The sequence below is a fragment of the Crinia signifera genome, chromosome 12 (genome assembly GCF_055691185.1).
Source record: "Crinia signifera chromosome 12, ASM5569118v1, whole genome shotgun sequence".
NCBI lineage: Eukaryota > Metazoa > Chordata > Amphibia > Anura > Myobatrachidae > Crinia > Crinia signifera.
This window is the reverse complement of record NC_139228.1, coordinates 69660346-69675375: the sequence shown is the minus strand read 5'-3', so window position 1 is coordinate 69675375 and position 15030 is coordinate 69660346. Positions and strand designations below refer to the sequence as shown.

General features: G+C 47.0%; 1 protein-coding gene across 1 annotated transcript; it reads right to left on the bottom strand.

The window, feature by feature from the left end:
- On the bottom strand, positions 1-14267 carry FBXO33 (F-box protein 33). The gene is made up of 4 exons (XM_083167382.1): positions 13691-14267; positions 8911-9021; positions 7012-7697; positions 1-2320 (listed from the first exon to the last, which is right to left on the bottom strand). The coding sequence occupies exons 1-4, from the start codon at positions 14257-14259 to the stop codon at positions 2049-2051; spliced, it is 1638 nt and encodes a 545-aa protein (XP_083023508.1). The 5' UTR covers positions 14260-14267; the 3' UTR covers positions 1-2048.
- Between the last annotated feature and the right edge of the window lie 763 nt (positions 14268-15030).

The following is a 15030-nucleotide window of genomic DNA, read 5'->3' as shown; positions in this document are numbered from 1 at the left end:
CTGTTTTATATGCTTTATTAATTGATTAAAAGAATATACATTTAACATAAACCAAACAACATCATCAGTCATCTCTAACACTCTGCTGGTTTCTTCATTTTCTGTCAGGAGTTCCCAAAGTTATTCCCCTGTTTTGAATCTGATCGCACTTATAAGATAAAATATCCCCCACACCTGGCATTAATTTTCCCCTCACACACTGTGCCGGTGGACCCTCTATACTGATGTACATATAAAATCTTCCGTATGGTATGTGCTCACTGGTAACAAGACAGTGCACACCTGTCAAAGTATTTTTTTTTCTCGTTTTAAATATAAGATGGTAAAACCATTTGTAAAACACATATAAACTTCTTTTTTTCCATAAATAGAATCATATCCGGACATCTGTTACATAAATTGATTTCCAAAGCTTACACAAGGAAGCAGCGAGGTCTCAGCACTGCTGGGCCCCCCTCATTGGCCAACTGTACACTTGGTTTCGTTTTCATATATGTTATTGCAGACTGTCCATGTTTTTTTTTTATATATATAATCATTAAATGCACAACATTCGTACCACTTAAAACTGGGGTCAGATGGAAGTCTCACAGAGACCACGTCCATACCGCGATGGCCCTGAAACAGTTAAACCGGCTTTTAAAGCCTCTCGGATAGAACAAGATATTAAAACAAACTTCGTGGAATGTTTTTTTTCATGCATTATATAGCAGCTTATACCAGCGATATTTCTCATCTTACCACTTTACATTCGCAAGTCACAGTGAAACAGGTGTGTTATTTGTCGAGAAGTCTGAGGAGTTGTACACTGAACCACAGCACAGCTGCGTACCGCAGGTCGAAACCCGACCATTTATATTACAATCTAGCAGTTTTTCTCGGCCGGCCTTGGTAGCGGCCAGACCTTCCGCCAGCATGTGGGCACTTCATTAAGGTTTTTATCTATTCTTTGGCAGCTGAAACAGGCGCTGACAGAGAAAAATCCAGTGACTCGTGGTCAGGGATCTCACGAATAAAAGCTCGCTAATACGTGTGCAGAGACACGTTCTACGTAATTAGCTCCCTTGAACGCTTTCGATATTACGAAACAAAAAAAAGGTAGTGAAATGTTTTGGACTGCCACAAAAAAGTAGAACTGAACGTTTATCACACCAGCGGATAAAAAGTGACTGTTACAAAGAATAATGACTTTTTTTTTTCAGTTATACATTTTCTACATAGATAGGTTAAACATTTCCTTTGCCAAGTAAGCGGAGAGTCTAAAGATTTGCATTACATATCCACTACCACACAACGATTGAAAAAAGTAAACGAAATGGATTAGACGTACGTCACTCTCCATGCACACTGTGGAGGAGGGGGGGGGGGGGGGGGGGTTGGGGGAGGCGTCGCGGGTACAAAATGCATATACTTGGTGGAAAAAAAATAAAACAAAATGCACTAAATACCAACATTATCTAGCAACCTGGGGAAAGAAAAAAAACAGAAAAAAAAAAAACTTTGTACGTTCTCGTAAACATCTTTTCTGAGTCACCGGTTCATACATAGGCCCTGCTAACCATTAATGCAGTTCATCTAAGTGAAGCAAAGGCCAACGTTATCTAGAGGGTTAAAAAGAACAGAAAAAAAAATGTATAGAGCAGAAGTTGGTCTGCGAGGCATTACAACTTATTACAAGACACACAGTAGATTCCTACAGCCAGTAAGTACTTTTTGTTCATCATCTGTGTCTCCGGTGCAGGTAGTCGAAGCGTCTTCTGATTAGAGAAGGGACATTCCCTATGGTTGACCATGAACCGCCAGTGGCGGATTGCCGTGGAGAGGCACTTTTAACCGCGAAAGCCCTGAACGACGTCACTTTCAGCTTTCTAAACCAAATACCTGACTTTCCTTTTTTTTTTTTTGATCAAGAAGTAGATACACACATACAATTTTATATAGCTAATACTGATTAAACACAGCACAAAAGGGTTAACTCACTCTACTGAGAAAACATAGGACCCCTATTTGCATATGTAACCACAGGAAACCTCTACGGGATTAAAAAGCTAAATGCCTTCGCTGAAGTTTTGCATCTCTCTGTAAAAGTGGCAAGCCGGCTCGGTGAACACGCTGAGGAGCTCGATGTCCATCACGGCGCGCCAAGGCCGGAGCAAGCCGTTGGATACCTGCTCTATGAGGTTGTGGACCGGGTCCACGTCTTGATCGGCCAGCTCGCTTTGGTCAAAGTCTATGCTTTCCTCCGTGACCTCCAGCACTTTCAGGTCCGGCCCTCGAAGGCGAGCGATTGCTATGAGATTGTGGGCCCAGACAGTGTAACCTGTAGGCGGCAGACAAAGAGCTTGGTTACGGCGGTGGCACATGAATATGTTTGAGCAATTTTTTTTTTTTTTTTAAAGAGCATGCATAGGACTCCAAAATATTTTAGGATGCTTTTCGACAGTCAACAAGGGCAGACATGACCAAATCCTTTAACATTTTGCAGAACAGGACAATACGGATAAGAACGTCAGGACAAGAACGTCTTAAACCTTTGGTATTAAACAACCAGGACCTGAACTTGGTATATACGGAAAGCATCCGCCAAAACCATAAAATAGTGTTCACGCTAAGGGGCCGGATTCAAACATGTGCGCACAGGTCCGAGTTCAGCACCGACCCTGATGGTGGGGAGCTGCGCATGTGCGATAATGCTCAAACCCCCACGGTGAGCGCCTCAGCCGAACATTTCCTTCACCGGGGCGCTCGCTCTCTTTTCGAAAGGCAAGGGGCGTTCCGGGATAAGCACCCGGCATTTTATGGGTGGGTCCACCGAAACGCCGGTGCTGGCCCCTTCTTGTTCAGGGGTTGACGTCACACGACATCAGCGCCCGTCCCCAAATCTTTGGGAGCTTTTTAAAATGAAAGACAAGTCCTTTTTCATTACGTACGGAGGAAAAGTCATTCCATAGTGAACAACCATCAAATGATTTTTTTCGTGTGTGCGAGCAGATGTATAAGCTAGGCAGCGAATGTGGATTGCATGGGGGCGAAAATGATGTTAGGTTGCCAAAGACCTATCAGTTGTGACAACATCCTTTATATACTTTCTATAGAAAGTGCAGGATAGTGAGAACACAGTTTAAAGCAGAGAGATATCTGGGTAGGAAAACAGAGCCGGTGACCAACACAAACGAATAAAAAAAAAAAACAGACTAGAAACCTAGAATGGCTTATTCAATGTGCGACAAAGTATTGTACACCTTCCGTAAAGTGCAGTCCTAGCTGTTCTATACAAAGACCGTCAGACGCAGCACTTTATCATATGGGTGCATTCAGAATGTGCTGTCAGACACAATGACACTAGTTTACTGACCATCAGTGCAGGATTATGAGTGCACAGAGATCTGACACCGCTCTGTACATGGCTGTAGGAACCACCCATATACACCCCATAACATAGCCCCAGAACTTGTAACCTTCCCTTTGTATGGGGTTTATGAAGGAGCTGAGATTTATCACAATTGCTGATCTCGTTACTAAGGTTTAAAGCACATTTTTCAAAAGCAAAACCTGAGTTGTATTTTAAATGGGGTTTTTCATAAAGCGGAGAATATATATATATATATATATATATATATATATATATATATATATATATATATATATATATATATATATATATATATATATATATATATATATATATATATATATATATTTATTTTTGTGCAGGCTCCAGCAGGAACTGAGGCCATTATTCTAGTTCACTCTTTCAGACAAAATATTTCTTAGATGGACAGGTAAGGCAGGTGTTACTTGTGCAGGGATAATTAGATTTGGGTGGGGTTTTACACCTGCCTCACCTGCAGCGCACATGGTTTTGTCCATCTAAGAAATATTTTGTCTGAAAGAGTGAACTAGAATGAGGGCCTCAGTTCCTGCTGGAGCCTGCACAAAAATAGCCCTGTGTGTATATAACCTGACTAAACCTACACCTTACCCTTAGTGCAATACAGCCGCTGTGGCAAGTGAGGCAGGATGCAGACCCTGGAATCAGACAATGAACGTCCTCTTCCCCACATTCCTGCTTCATTCCCATAACCAGCTTCTCCCCTGCCAACATTTCAGGCATATTTTACACTACAAGCCTCCGACATTTAGTCCCGGCTCTCACATTTGTCCCGTTACAGCAATTCATATAATTAAAATGACAATGAAAATCATAATTTAAAGGGGAGAGTCATACTTGAGTATCAAGATAGCTCAAATTTGGAACCCACCAGAACATAGTATTGGAGGTGGGAAAGACCTACATCCATCCATCAAGCGTTCAACCATAACCCAAGCAGGCAGCAATATTTTTGTTCCATTAGCGTAGGTTCATAATGTTGACATTCAGATCATCAAAATGGGGTGGGACGTAATACGGTGCGAGTCCAGTGGACGTGCGGGTTTCCAGCTGAACTCCGAAGTTTCTTTAAAGGGCCAATTATTTACAAGGCAAAGCCATGACTTATAAATGTACGGACCTTTAAAAGAAAAAACAAAACAAAAACAAAAGCCCTAGTTCGCCTGGCAGCCCACATGGCCCACCAAACTGGTGCCGTATTCCATCCCGCCCATGTCTGAATGTTGAGGAAGAATGTAGATATTTTAAGTATTAGGATCAGCAATACTCTCCACTGTTACAATGCAGGGTTCGCACATACTCGCTATAGCGAGTATTTTACCCACTTTGGAGCACCAGGGACTTATTTTTTATGAATTTCGGCGTGCACACCGTGTTAATATGTGTGACAAGGGCGGAGGGATCTGTTTCCCCCTCAGTTGTGATGCGACCGTGGAGAAGACACAGCGTGACTTACAGCCGCTTCATACATTTGCTGGGCGCGAAAATGAAAGGGTCCCTGTCACCGCAGAGTCATAGGCAGCAGTGCACGGAAGCCGCGTAAGCTGGCTCCCGCACTATGCCTCAACAACAGACGGCTGGAGCCAACACCAGAAGCAGCTGCTCAGCAGGGGAACAGTGCTGCGGCTGGTGTGAGGACGGAGCACGAGGACCTGAAACCAGCATTGGGGGCCAGGACCAGGGAGGTGTGACAGTAAGAACGGAGCAGACCCGGGCAGGAAGTAGAGGTAAGAGGGGCGCGTGGTCCATTTAGCAGGCTGCTTGGCTGTCTCATGTAAGGGGATTTATTTATTGCTAGCAGGACTCGTGCTGCAGACTTCCCTCCTCCTCTCCTACCTCACGGTGCTGCTCTCTTGTGTGTCACTGTCACCTCCTCCACTCTGCTGGGATTTCACTAACCCTATCCCTCCTGTTCCTGCTGCCATTACTTTTACAATCCTGATTGGTGCAGCACAGGTGTCCCTATTCCGACATTATGCCTTTTTCTAGTATATGTGTATCTTGCTTTATGTGAGTGGGCAAATTGCCAATTAATTACACCCCCCCCCCCCAAACAGCCACAGTTTTGGGGTGCCCAAATCTATGTTTGCTTACCAAACAAAAAAAAAAAAAAAAAAAAGAGGCTCAGGCTGGCCCTTGGCTCAGGGTGTATGCCATATGGAAGAGAGGAGAAGGCTTCTGTATGTGCCATGCTGGGGAAGAACTGGGACCCAGAAAAGGTCAAGTAGAACCCTGATTTTTGTAAGTTAGGGGTCCCAGGGACCCATCATTTTGGGGGGTTTTCGCGATCACTACAGAGTATTTAATTGTTATATTGCACCCGCGATCTCTAGTCTAAAAATAGACGAGAGATCATAAGGAGACATTCAATTCAACTATTTTTTTGATCATATCATGCTCATTATTGTCAGGTTTAGCCACGCAGTCACGCATTTCAGCTCACCACCCCCAGGTATAGCAAGCGGAAACACTGGTGAAAAACAATTGAATACCTATATGTCAACATAACCAACATGACAAACTGAACCGTACTTTCTAGTTTTCTGCAGCCAGAAAACCAGAAGGACAAACCTGTGGCCTGTTAAAGAATAAGGACCTTTGAGTAGTTATAGTGTTTCCACCTTAAATGGGTGTACACACGCTTCGATTTTGACAGGTTTTTGATTCGATGCGCGCTCCCACTTTCTCTATATCGAAAACAAAAAGACTGTGCAGGCAAGCAAATATCGAATTCGATCCAGTAAATAGAATGTGTACACTGTGCCTTGGATGCAAATCGAAAGCAAAAGTTCAGATCGAATGTGAAATTGAATGGAAAGCAGAGGCCAAATCGAAAGGGGGTGGAATTGAGAAAATCGAAAGCAAATCGAATGTAAATCGATGCGTGTGTACACACCATAAGCCCCATACACACTAAACGATTTGCTCCATGAGTTACATACAAGTAAACGATAGACTGCACAGACAATGTACTAGATTGTTAATGATATTGTTCAGTGACATCACACCCCCACCCACGCAGTCATTGACAATATAGCCAAGATTGAGCTGCATGTACAGACGATGGGTGACCCGTGGGAGCCTCAATAGAACGATATTGAGCGTACACACTAGACAATATTGAAAATGATATCACTCAGAAGGGCCAAAATGAGCAACATTGTATGTAACATTGCTTATTTTACACTACTGACATTTGGCAAGTTCTACAACAAGCGGAGGCTTGCTTCTTTCACATAAAACCAACATTTTAAATGGTTAATTATATTAAAAGCAGAACCCAAATATTGAAGTCCTAGTATTAAACCTGCGGAGAATCAGCAACTTGTGATTTTCAGACAGGACAGTGGGGCAGATGTATTCAGCCTGGTGAAGTGATAAAGTTGACGGTGATAATGCAGCAGCCAATCAGTTCTTAACTGTCATGTTACAGGCTGGGTTTGAGAAATGACGGGAGCTGATTGGCTGCTGTGTTATCACCTTCCACTTTATCGCTTCACCCAGCTTAATACATTGGCCCCAAGTAAGAGTTATGGGATGGCATGGTCATGTCAATATATTTAAGTTTCAAACAATGCAAATATCCCCCCAATCAGAAGGTATAAGCAGGATTTTCTCACCATGAATAGCCAGCAGGGAGAGCCGCATGCACCTCCAGGCTAAGAGAACCAGCGGGTCTTCATTTCTATTGTCACTGAGATCTGGAAACCTAGACATGTCGTTCACATCGTTCATTAGGATGAAATGCGTCAGGAATGTGTCGTATTGCCTGGATATGAGGTCAACCACCGCCCCAGACACACACGTGATATAGCTGTCAAAGTGGATCCTCTCAAGCGGTATGCTTGGTTTGAGAATTCTTAACATGTCATCACTCTTCACATCAAATGCCATCATGTAGACCCGAAGGTTGGTGCTGTTCCGGGTTAGAGCCTTCCAGTCTTTGTCCTCTGGCATCTTGTCCAGGGTTTTGCTCTTAAGGGAAGTGTTGTGGACCAGGAGAGACAGTCTATGCAAAGGCACGTGGTTGTTGTTGGCCAACACTCTAGTCATTTCTGCCGTGAAGTCGCAGAAGTCCAGAGCCAGCGAGCGCAGATTGACAAACCGCTCCAATTCGATGGCGGAGATCAGGGTGGTATTGGCGGGAGTGTGGTTATCCAGTAAGCTGAGATGTTCTATGGTGTTGGCAACTGGATTAGACAAAGACGCTAAAGAGGTTGGAGTGACGATCTCCAGCATAAATCCACAGGAGAGCCATTTCATCTGCCTGCTGTTCCCCAGGATCTCCTCGAAGAGCTGCTGGATCCTGCGGGAACAGAAGTAGACCATTGTAATACAATTTCATAACTGTGGAGATGAGAATTCTATATATAATGTGTGGCTGCCCGAAAATCACACCCATAGCAGCTCTCCAACATCTTCCTAGGGCACAGGTTCTGAAAGTCGGTCCTCAGGACCCCACACAGTGCATGTTTTGCAGGTCTCCTCACAGAATCAAGAGAAATAATTAGCTCCACCTGTGGATCTTTTAAAATGTCAGTAATGAGTGCACCTGTCGGGTGACCCGGGTGGGGAGTTTGAGAACCACTGTCATAGGGCATTGCAATACGGGATTGTTCCCCCTTCACTGTTAAAACATCACATTTTTGGGGAGGGATTTCAACCAGATTTTTGATCTTGTAAAAAAGTTACAGCCACTCGACCTCTAGAAACACTGGCTCAAAAGGTGGCCTGGGAAATATGACATGTGTTGTGAGAGAGTTTGAGAATCACTGGTCTAAACAACTGAACCTCTTGACCACAGGGCTTATGCAATAGCCTGCTAGATGCAGGCTGTGCAGGAATTCCAGTGGGTCCATCCGTATTTTTAAATTAGCAATCCTGTGCTTGCAAATGATTGCTGCTTTAAAATTAAAGGCACACACTAGTCAGAGGCTATTAAATTAACCACCACATCTGAATTCCTTTAATTAGCTGATGCCGCATCATTGGCTATAAGTGTTTACATATAAAGTGGGTAAGTGAGGGTGTGAAATTTTATAACATACATATTAAAATCATTTGCCCTCTTACATAGATCAGTTTATTTGCATCACACATGTACCGCAGTTATGTTGAATGAAGATCATTCAGAAGAGTAAGGAGAAAGAAGGCAATTTTAAGCTGAATGCAGCAGTAATGGTGCCCATACACGTCCCGATGCTGGCGGCGCGATCTGTGCTTTGAGGTGCGCACTCCCGCATCGCACAGTACAAAAAGTATGTGCTGCACATACTTTTTGTACTTGCTTTTCATCGCATTGCATGCACAAGGCTTGCAATGCGATGCGTGCTATTTAAGCTCAAAACGCACGCCCGCATCGGAACGTGTATGGGCACCTTAAGAATGCTGGTAGTTACCGGCACAGAAGCATCAGCATTTACATAGGATCACTACAGAAGCACAATAATATCACTAAGCAACAGCCGGTGCATGGTAAAAACCCGATCACGTGACCCTTTCCACAATACTCTACTTACTGGTGGATCTTTTTACCACCCGGATCCACTTTATTTAGGTAAGCGCTTGTAATGGTGCCATTCTGTTGCAAAATACTGATGTCGCCAAACAGACTTAGCTTCTGAAGGTTCCTAGAAAAGAAATGCAAGATGGAGATGAACAGAATCAAATACGTATACACCATTAATGCCATGAGAAAAACTCATGCTTCAGATAAAAAATGCAGGCCTAGGCGGATTAATGCAGGAGTCAGGGAAAGTGCACAGTACAAGATTATTCATAGGAGACAATGTTACCAGTAATAACTCCAAATGTAGCGAGAATATTCACAGACTGTGTGTACACACGGTACAATCCAGCTATATAGTCAAAGCTGCATGCAGATTGCACAGTTTTTTTACCTTGCGATCCCGATGCCCGCTCCTGGGACAGCACAAATCGAAACCCAGATAGACAGGGCACCAATGATTTTTTTCTATGTGCGCCAGCTTCCCCTACGCTACCCATCCCGGCTCTCTGGTCCACTCATGGCTCAGTGCGCTCACTGCGTCCCCTGCCAGGGTCTCTGTGCACAGCACCCCCCCTTCTGCCGCGTCCCCTTCCCGCTTCCAGGCTGCACATAAGATTTACCAAATCTTATGTGCAGCCCGTCTGACCTCCTGACTCGATGCGCAGGGTCAGATGGGAGGTCTGCACGATTTCATGGCCCAATCCACCCAAACCTGGTGAAATCGGGCCGAAATCGCATAGTGTATGGGCTTTTAGCACGTTCTCAATATTTATCTTATGTCTCATACTAGATAATTGCATCATAGTGAAATACAGCAGGTTTAAAGTGCCATTATTTTATTTTGAGCAATGCATTATCTGCATGTTCCTTGAGCTGACTGATGTGTTTATATTGCAGCTGCGGACTCCATGACCCTCGAGGCTCCATGTCCTGCAGCATCAGCAGATTGCTGAGCTAGACTTGCATTGAGTTATTCTCACTAGATCGGCTGCTTGTCTCTCTTGCCATGCATGTTTGCACTTCCGCAGAAGTCTCCTCTACTGCAGTCACGGATTTTTTGCAACTGCGCCACTGCCACTCAGGCTGCATCATTTTTTTTTTGTTGGGTGGCACGGCTTGCTGAAACATAGTCTGTGGTAGCGCTTTAGTAACTATTGGTCCCGAAAAGGACCACATTTTGAAGACCGAGATGTGAAAAGAAGTAAACTTAGTTTGCATGTGGTATACTTAAGGGGGAAAGCTTTGTAAAGGAACAAAGTCATTAAATGACAGAGGAGGCATATTCTGACTGGAATACGGTATATGAGAAGACTGACTAAAACACTAAAAATTAGTACAGCATCCAAAATCACGGCGGTTTCCGAAATCAGCGCCGAGCACTTCTTACACAACCGGATGAGCAGCAACGTCTATATAATTTATTGTATCGGTGATGCTGCTGGCCAAACGAGATTGGGCATCCACACTAAGAGATCGGTCAGTGATGTCACCAGGTTCCCTCCTGTCCACGCAGTCGCTGACAATATAAACAGATTGAACTGCATGCACAGATGACTTGGCTGGGGTTTACAAGACAGGCAAATGATGCTACTTTACTACATCTCTTACCAAATAGCCCCATGTAAGAAGCACAAGCAACTTTGTCCCTATCGACTCACTTAAGGCCGGGTATTGTATGCTAACTTGCGCCGGCAGCTGGATCGCATGCGATACATCATGTATGCTCATTTTACATATGAAGTATCCCCCATGCGTTTCTTTTCACAGCCCTGGGATACGATATATCCTTGCTGCGGCAGTGACAATCTCTGGATACAGCGTACGGAACCACGCATCGGAATCGTAACTAAATGATATACGATGCCACTTTTCATACGATTTATTGGCCTGGTACGTCAACAGTGTAAGAAAAAAAAAAACCTCAAAATCCTACTAGTGTATCATCATCATCATCTTTTATTTATATGGCGCCACAAGGGTTCCGCAGCACCCCATTACAGAGTACACATAATCAAACTGGAAAACAGTAACTTAAGGGCCCCATACATCAGCAATTAATTGTGACAATTTTCAGATATGGAGATGATTGCCAAAATTAATTTTAGATGTGTGGGCTCCCCCTTTTGGCAATCCCAATCAAAATCACCAATCGATTGCTTAATCAGGTTTTTAAACATGTTTAATAATCTGGTATTATCTGCAGATCTTTTTTATATGTGTGGGCATTCCCAATTCGTCTTCTTCATCTATTTACATTATGAACAGCAATCGATTGGGCAATTTCCAGATATGAAGATGCAATCTTTAGATGGAAAAATCTGCCAATCACTGAAATAAATCTGTAATGTGTGGGCAAAGTAATCAGATAGATTGTAAAATCCATTTATCTGGCCAAAATATCCCTATATCTGAAAATCCATAAATTGTGATTGCTGATGTATGGGGCCCATTACAGTTGAAGACAATACAGGACAAATACAGGGTAAATGATTATAAGAACATCAACCGATTGCTGCAACATAAGTATCAAGGTGGCAGCAAAAGCGTGCTTTGGTGCAGTGGAAGACTGCTGAAGTAAGAAAGGATCAGCACATGAGGTAAGAGGTCCCTGCTCGTGAGAGCTTACATTCTCATTGGGGATATCCAATTAACCCTGAAGCAGTACTTAGGTAATGTATTGTCTAGGGCAGTGGTTATCCAACTCGGGGATTCAGTACTGAATCCCGGCGTTCAGAATCCAGACGCCGGAATCCCGACAGCCGAAATCCCGACAAGGGGGGGGACGCAGCGGGCCCGGTGCCTCGCTATGCTCGGCACACTAATTTATTCTCCCTCCAGGGGTGTCGTGGACACCCACGGAGGGAGAATGTGTCAGGATTTCGGCGGTCGGGATTCTGAACGCCGGGATCCCGACCGCCGGGATTTTAACTGCATCCCCAACTCGGTCCTCGGGACCCAACATGGTACTTGTTTTGCAGGTCACCTGACAGTTTTGCTCGTTACTGACTGACATTTTTAAAAGAGTCACAGTTGGAGCTAATTATTTCACTTGTGATTCTGTGAGGAGACCTGCAAACCATGCACTGTGTGGGGTCCCGAGGGCAGAGTTTGAGAACCTGTGGTCTAGGGTAAATCTATACAAATACATGCAGGCAGGCACTGACCTGTATGGACGTAGATTTTATACCAACACATTGGAAACCTATCCTCTATTGTGAGGGTCAGCACATGGGAAATATTATTGAGTATTAAGGGAATATTGCTAATTATTAGCAGGTGTTCTTACCACGTATAAAAGTTTCACTTTGTTTTATTTATTTTTGTAACAATTTGTTTTTTCTATGATGCATCTTTTTTATGGAATAAAAGTTTTTAGATGACTGTTAGTACTCGGATCTAGTGTTCATTCTAGCACTCGCCATCTTTGAAAACCCATGCAGTTCCTCTTCCTTGCCTGGGGTGTCACTGTCTGCTGTAGTGCTTCTAGCATGGTGTGGTCTGTATATCAGCACTGATATGCAAACCAGACCTGTGCTAGAAACACCAAAGCAGACAGCGACACCCCAGGCAGGGAAGAGGAACTGCATGGGTTTTCAAAAATGGCGAGTGCTAGAATGAACACTACAATCTGCAGAAATAAACCTATGACCCCCCCCCCCCAAGTGTTACGCTGGGTCTGGTGTGTCCGCCCACTTCCTCAGCAGGGAATAAGACTGCACAAAACCCTGCCTGTCAGCTCCATACATTACACTGTACAGAAGAAAACGTGTTGGGGGTACTTGAGGACCAGGGTTGGGAACCACTGCCCTACCCCATGGAGGTGAGTGCAGACCCCTGTAACCCCTCCCTTCTGTAGGTGAGTGCAGACCCCTGTAACCCCTCCCCTACCCCATGCAGGCGAGTGCAGACCCCTGTAACCCCTCCCCTACCCCATGCAGGCGAGTGCAGACCCCTGTAACCCCTCCCCTACCCCATGCAGGCGAGTGCAGACCCCTGTAACCCCTCCCCTACCCCATGCAGGCGAGTGCAGACCCCTGTAACCCCTCCCCTTCCCCATGCAGGCGAGTGCAGACCCCTGTAACCCCTCCCCTCCCCCATGCAGGCGAGTGCAGACCCCTGTAACCCCTCCCCTCCCCCATGCAGGCGAGTGCAGACCCCTGTAACCCCTCCCCTCCGTAGCTAAGTGCAGACCCCTGTAACCCCTCCCCTCCGTAGCTAAGTGCAGACCCCTGTAACCCCTCCCCTCCGTAGCTGAGTGCAGACCCCTGTGCACCCCCCTGCCCCTGTTGGTGAGACACCTATGAAACCCTCCCTGCCCCCGTCGGTGAGTGCAGACCCCTGTGCACCCCTCCCTGCCCCTGTAGGTGAGTGCACACCCCTGTGTACCCCTCCCTGCCCCTGTTAGTGAGACACCTGTGAAACCCTCCCTGCCCCTGTAGGTGCGTGCAGGCCCCTGTAGGTGCGTGCAGGCCCCTGTAGGTGCGTGCAGGCCCCTGTAGGTGCGTGCAGACCCCTGTAGGTGCGTGCAGACCCCTGTAGGTGCGTGCAGACCCCTGTAGGTGCGTGCAGACCCCTGTAGGTGCGTGCAGACCCCTGTAGGTGCGTGCAGACCCCTGTAGGTGAGTGCAGACCCCTGTAGGTGAGTGCAGAACCCTGTGCACCCCTCCGCCTCAGGTGAGTGCAGACCCCTGCGCCCCTTCCCCATGTAGGTGAGTACAGATCCCTGATACAGCTGCACAGAGGGGAGGTGGGCGCGGCTGCTGCGGCGCCTCTTGCCAACTGTCACTCACCGGTTGCTCCGGATGCTACTCAGCACGCACAGAACCAGCTCTAGGTAGGTCTTCAGCACCTCCAGCCACCGAGCCGAGGACTGCGCGTCCCCATCACCACCGCCGCCACCTGCCTGCGGGACTGGGGCTGAGCAGGACGGGGAGGCCGCTCCGAGCTCGGCCGAGCCGGACACGTAGTTCTCCGCCGCGAACTCCACCCGCAGCTCCCGCACGAAGCAGCCGCATTTCCGCATGAGAAACTCCAGGCGCGGCCGCTCGGCCAGGGACACCCGCAGGCTCAGCCGCAGCTCCGGCCACAGCGCCGGGTAGAAGAGGCACTCCCGCCAGTGCGAGCAGGCGGCCGAGGCCCGCAGCCGGTCCGGAGGAGGAAGAAAGGAGAAGATGTGCACGATCAGCTCGCTGGGGAGGGACGAGGCACCGACGTCCCCGCACAGGGCCATGGGGGAGACCGGGGAGCAGCGGCGGCGAGTGGCGCCACCACCAGCGGCCGAGTGTCCGCTCCGGGCCCCGGGAAACACACAGCAGAGTGACGGTGGGGGGCGTGGCCTGGGAGCACTGCGCTGCGGCATCTACCACTGGCGACGGGCGCGGGGGGAATCACTGGCGCCGAGCACTGCGAGGCTGGTCATCCGTCACTCACGTCACCCCCCTCTCCGCAGTGAGATGGTACAGTCCGGCCCAGCCGCGCTCACTACGACTGCGCTGCTTGGCGCTACCACTGTACGACGCAGCAGGGGGGTCGTGTCCTGTCAGGTACGTCACACGTCTCGTGTAGCTGGGCAGAAGGAAGGGTTGAATCTACTGTATTTTCTAGTGGGCTAAAGGACCTTGTCCCACCAGGCACTGTGATTTAGCCCACTCGACTCAATACAAATAGGGCAGGCTATATCATAGTGGGCCAGAAGACTCACTTATGCTGCTTTCAGACCGCATAACTGGCTTTGATCCTGTATTTGAAAACTTTCCAAAAACAGGTCTGCCAGGTAAAACCCCTTTCACACCGCATCTCTTAAACGGTATATTACCGTTTAAGTGGCGTTTTTTTTACACTGGCAGACCCGTTTTTGGAAGCTTTCCAAATACAGGGTCAAAGCCAGGGGTGCGGTCCTCAGCGCGCGCCCCCCCCTCCCCACACACACAACCCCCCCAGTTAACACACACAACCGCCCCCCCCCCCCCCTGCGGGTTAACACACACACACAACCCGCCCCCCCCAATGTGTTTAAGGAACCCCCCCCAATGTGTTTAAGGACCCCCCCCCGTGGATCCGGTACCTCCTGCAATGCGACACGTTGAGGATCCTGGCAGTATGGACGGATGCATTGCACTTGTAAAAAAAG